The following is a 4402-nucleotide window of genomic DNA, read 5'->3' on the forward strand; positions in this document are numbered from 1 at the left end:
GTAGATAGCTTCCTGGATGCATCCTGGACTTATGCATTCCATATATTAGATGATGTTAACCTGTTAATGTTGAGAGAATGACTATCTTACACTGACGGGTGTTCCTTTACATGATATGAACTTACATATAGGTATGTGTTCTCCATACTGTATCTCTCCATCATCACACTTCACCTCAATTTCTTCTATTTTCCATACAAAACGTTTGTCTTCATGGTAATATCCCTCTTTGCAATGGAGAGTCTTTTTTTCACCATGCGCAATATAATCTTTCTTGGTGAATTCTGTAGATTGTACTCTGCATCAAAAGTGGAAATCTACAAGGCCTGTGGAAATGAAACCCAGTAATTATTTCATTCACTCAGTGTACAGTACATATTCATACATTTATATATTCATATACACTTGACATGTAGATATTACACCATGTTCATACCAGTTGAAATAATGTACTTACGTAAACACTTTGGAGGGCTCGGCCATTTTCCATTCTGACATTTGATGCTGCCTGGAAACTCAGAGTATACTGTCTGCTGCATTGATAGGACACCTCTGTAATTACACCTTCAACATCTCTCTTTTCCATGGTGAAATCTCCATTACTAATGGAGGAGGGTCAGGACAGCTTGCTAGATTAAACAGGGATCATAATACCGTACATGAAAATACATTACAATGATACAGTACCATGAATATACAATACCATGGTAATACAGTACCATGATAATACAATACCATGAAAATACAGTAGCATAATCATGATAATGCCATGTTAATACAGTACCATGTACAGTAGCGGGATAATACAATACCATGAAATACATTACAATGATTCGTACCAGATAGTACAATACCATGAAAATAAATTACAATGATACAGTACCATGATTATACAGTAAGTACCATGATAATTGATACCATTAATATACAGTACCATGATAATACATTGTCAAGATTATACAGTACCATGATAATACAATACCATGATAATACAGTACTGTACAATGATACAGTACAGTACCAAGATAATACTGTACCATAGACGTAAGACTTACCTTTACACTCAATTGGCATGTGCCATTCTCCATTCTTGCAAGTTGTATTTCCTCTAGGTCCTGTGTATGGGCTAATGCATTTATAATCTATTTGGTTCCCATTTTCATATCTCTCTAGCACTTGGTCAAGAATCAGAAATGTTTCCCTGCGCCCTCAGGCTTCCCACAGTACTCTGTAGGTGAAGCACAGCATGTTTGAACTATCAAATTACAATCAAATACCAGACACAAAAGTGGCAGAGAATGACTGTGTGGTTAGAACCATAGTCAAGGGCCAATGTACAGTATATTCAGAGAATGTAACTGGGGCAATTTGTGATATATACTGTGAATATGCGATGAATCTCATCCATGTCATATCTAGGAATACTACACTATAATGAATTATAGCAAAAAAACAACAGCCACTATCTCAAAGTGGACACATTGGGGACATATTGAGAAACTATAAATCAGAGATTGATACTTCTGTAATACCAAGCAAGCCTTAACAAGGATTCCTGATTGTGTGAGGGGAGCTAAAGGGTGTTATAGTGTTAAGGAACTTTTCATCTCAATGAACATTTAAATATCATTTTTTCCTGTTTGAATAGGTGCTGTTCATAGTAGAGTAACTCTAAACTGAATTACTGCATCAGTTTTAAACTTTTCAGTACTTACGTTTGCATGTTGGTGGTGGAGTTGTCCAACTCCCATTTTCACAAGTAAGTTTTTTAAGTCCCTCTATTTCAAAGGACTTGCGACATTCATAATTCACTTCAAATCCATCTATATATGTATTTTGATAAGGGATTTCAACAATTGCATTTTCAACTTTAGTGTGGAGGATCACATTGAACGCCTTGCGCTTCAAGAGAAGAAAATACTGATGTAAGATTAGTGGTAGAAAACATACACACAGTAGACAGAACAACTACCTCTAATTACATAATATCATATGTGCTTCTGGGTCCTTTTCCCCAACTATTCCAACATATAGTAAACATACATTGAAGGATGACTGGCCACTGCATACAATCACAATCAAGTGATTATTTCAAATGAACAAAACTATTAACAACTACTCACGTCTACAAGCTGGTAACGGTGTTTGCCATTTTCGTCCTTACATTTATAGTCTTTTTTTCAGATGTGTATCCATCTTTGCAATCAATTTTAACAGTTTGTTTATTTTTATAGACTTTTTCGTGAGGTACCTTTGTGTTGGGAATGACAGGGAATCCGCCACATTGTGATTGATCTAGAGAGACAGAGTATTGAGATTGAGTTTCAGACCAATCTAGCGAAGGAAATGCATTCTACTGTTCTTTAAAAACATTTTTTTACCATTATTTAACTAGGCAAGTCAGTATTGAATCATTGTCATTTATTTTCATTGTATTGTATTATCCTGCTACTGTATCATGGTACTGTATTAAAATAGCACTATCATGATTATGCTACTGTTATCATGGTACTGTATCATTGTAATTTATTTTCATGGTATTGTACTATCCTGGTACTGTATCATTGTAATGTATTTTCATGGTATTGTATTACCATGGTACTGTATCATTGTAATGTATTTTTATGGTACTGTATTATCATGGTACTGAATCATTGTAATATATTTGTATCATCATATATCTGTATCATGGTACTGTATTAACATGGCATTATCATGATTATGCTACCCTATTTTCAGGGATTTGTACTGTATTACCATGGTCTTGTATTATCATGGTACTGTATTACCATGGTACTGAATCATTGTAATATATGTTCATGGTATTGTACTATCCTGGTACTGTATCTGTATTTTCATGGTACGGTATTATGATCCCTGTTTAATCTAGCAAGCTGTCCTGATCCCCCTCCTATTACTAATGGAGATTACACCAAGGAAAAGAGAGATGTTGAAGATGTTATTACAGAGGTGTCCTATCAATGCAGCAGACAGTATACTCTGAGTTTCACAGGTAGCATCAGATGTCAGAATGGAAAATGGCCGAGCCCTCCAAAGTGTTTACGTAAGTACATTCTTTTCAACTGGTATGAACATGGTGTAATATCTACATGTCAAGTGTATATGAGTATATAAATGTATGAATATGTACTGTACACTAAGGGAATGGAATAATTACTGGGTTTCATTTCCATCAGGGCCTTGTGAGATTTCCACTTTTGATGCAGAGTACAATCTAAAGAATTTACCCAAGAAAGATTATATTGCGCACGGTGAAAAAAAGACTCTCCATTGCAAAGAGGGATATTACCATGAATACAAACGTTTTGTACAGAAAATAGAAGAAATTGAGGTGAAATGTGATGATGGAGAGATACAGTATGGAGAACACATACCTATATGTAAGTTCATATCATGTAAAGGAACACCCATCAGTGTAAGATAGTCATTCTCTCAACATTAACAGGTTAACATCATCTAATATATGGAATGCATAAGTCCAGGATGCCCTGTGAGCCATCTACTGTAGATTAATACAATACAAATGGATAGTATTTACTCATTTTGATTGAAACATTTTTTATTAAAATCAGTCAACCTGTTTGATAATATTCAATGAGGCCACTATGTGTAACCTTCTGACTGTATAACCAAAATCATTTGTTCTTTGCTTTTTAGGTAGCCATCGTAGGTAGATGATGAACATAATGGGTAAGTTAAATTAACAAGGAGAATGGCATGTCCTAATATCACACAAACCTGTAGTAGGAGTGAAGGCAGAGCAAATGTCTGAAGTCAAGTATTATACACAGTATTATACACAGTATTATACACAGTATTATACACAGTATAAACAGTACTATGAACAGTATTATAAATAGCATTATAATCAGTATTATGAACAGTATTGTACACAGTTATCAACATTATCATAAAAAGTATTGTAAACAGTACTATGAACAGTACTATAAACAGTATTATAAACAGTACTATAATCAGAATTATAAACAGTAATATGAACAGTGAGTGATGGCTTATCAGTGAAGCATAACAGAAACATGTTAGAGTATAACATCACATCAAGCAGGAATCATTTCTCCAATCATTGACACACAGATTAAAGGTCACATGGTTAAACACTGTCTAATATCCTCTATAGTTGGAGTGGTCAGCAGTATTACTCCACAGACTGATCTATAGTAGTAGTGATCAGCAGTATTACTCCACAGACTGATCTATAGTAGGAGTGATCATCAGTGTTACTCCACAGACTCTGATCTATAGTATTAGTGATCAGCAGTGTTACTCCACAGACTCTCCTCTATAGTAGGAGTGATCAGCAGGATTACTCCACAGACTCTGATCTATATAGTAGGAGTGGTCAGCAGTATTACTCCACAGA

General features: G+C 34.8%; 1 protein-coding gene and 1 long non-coding RNA gene across 2 annotated transcripts in view; one reads left to right on the forward strand and one right to left on the reverse strand.

Moving 5' to 3' along the window:
• Nucleotides 1–4402, forward strand: part of LOC111975416 (complement factor H-related protein 1) — a gene marked incomplete at its 5' end in the record, with an annotated part of 18148 nt that overhangs the window by 7489 nt on the left and 6257 nt on the right. Inside the window, 3 exons of the mRNA XM_070442200.1 lie at nt 2873–3064; nt 3198–3401; nt 3679–3711. Coding sequence (XP_070298301.1) covers nt 2873–3064; nt 3198–3401; nt 3679–3695 — 413 coding nt within the window. The remainder of the gene's footprint in view (nt 1–2872; nt 3065–3197; nt 3402–3678; nt 3712–4402) is intronic.
• LOC112079012 (uncharacterized) lies at nt 211–2296 on the reverse strand. Its single transcript, XR_002895832.2, has 5 exons — nt 2124–2296; nt 1716–1902; nt 1056–1228; nt 458–629; nt 211–326 (listed from the first exon to the last, which is right to left on the reverse strand). It is a non-coding gene; the product is annotated as an uncharacterized lncRNA (long non-coding RNA).

Source organism: Salvelinus sp. IW2-2015, unplaced genomic scaffold (assembly GCF_002910315.2).
Source record: "Salvelinus sp. IW2-2015 unplaced genomic scaffold, ASM291031v2 Un_scaffold6689, whole genome shotgun sequence".
Classification (NCBI taxonomy): domain Eukaryota; kingdom Metazoa; phylum Chordata; class Actinopteri; order Salmoniformes; family Salmonidae; genus Salvelinus; species Salvelinus sp. IW2-2015.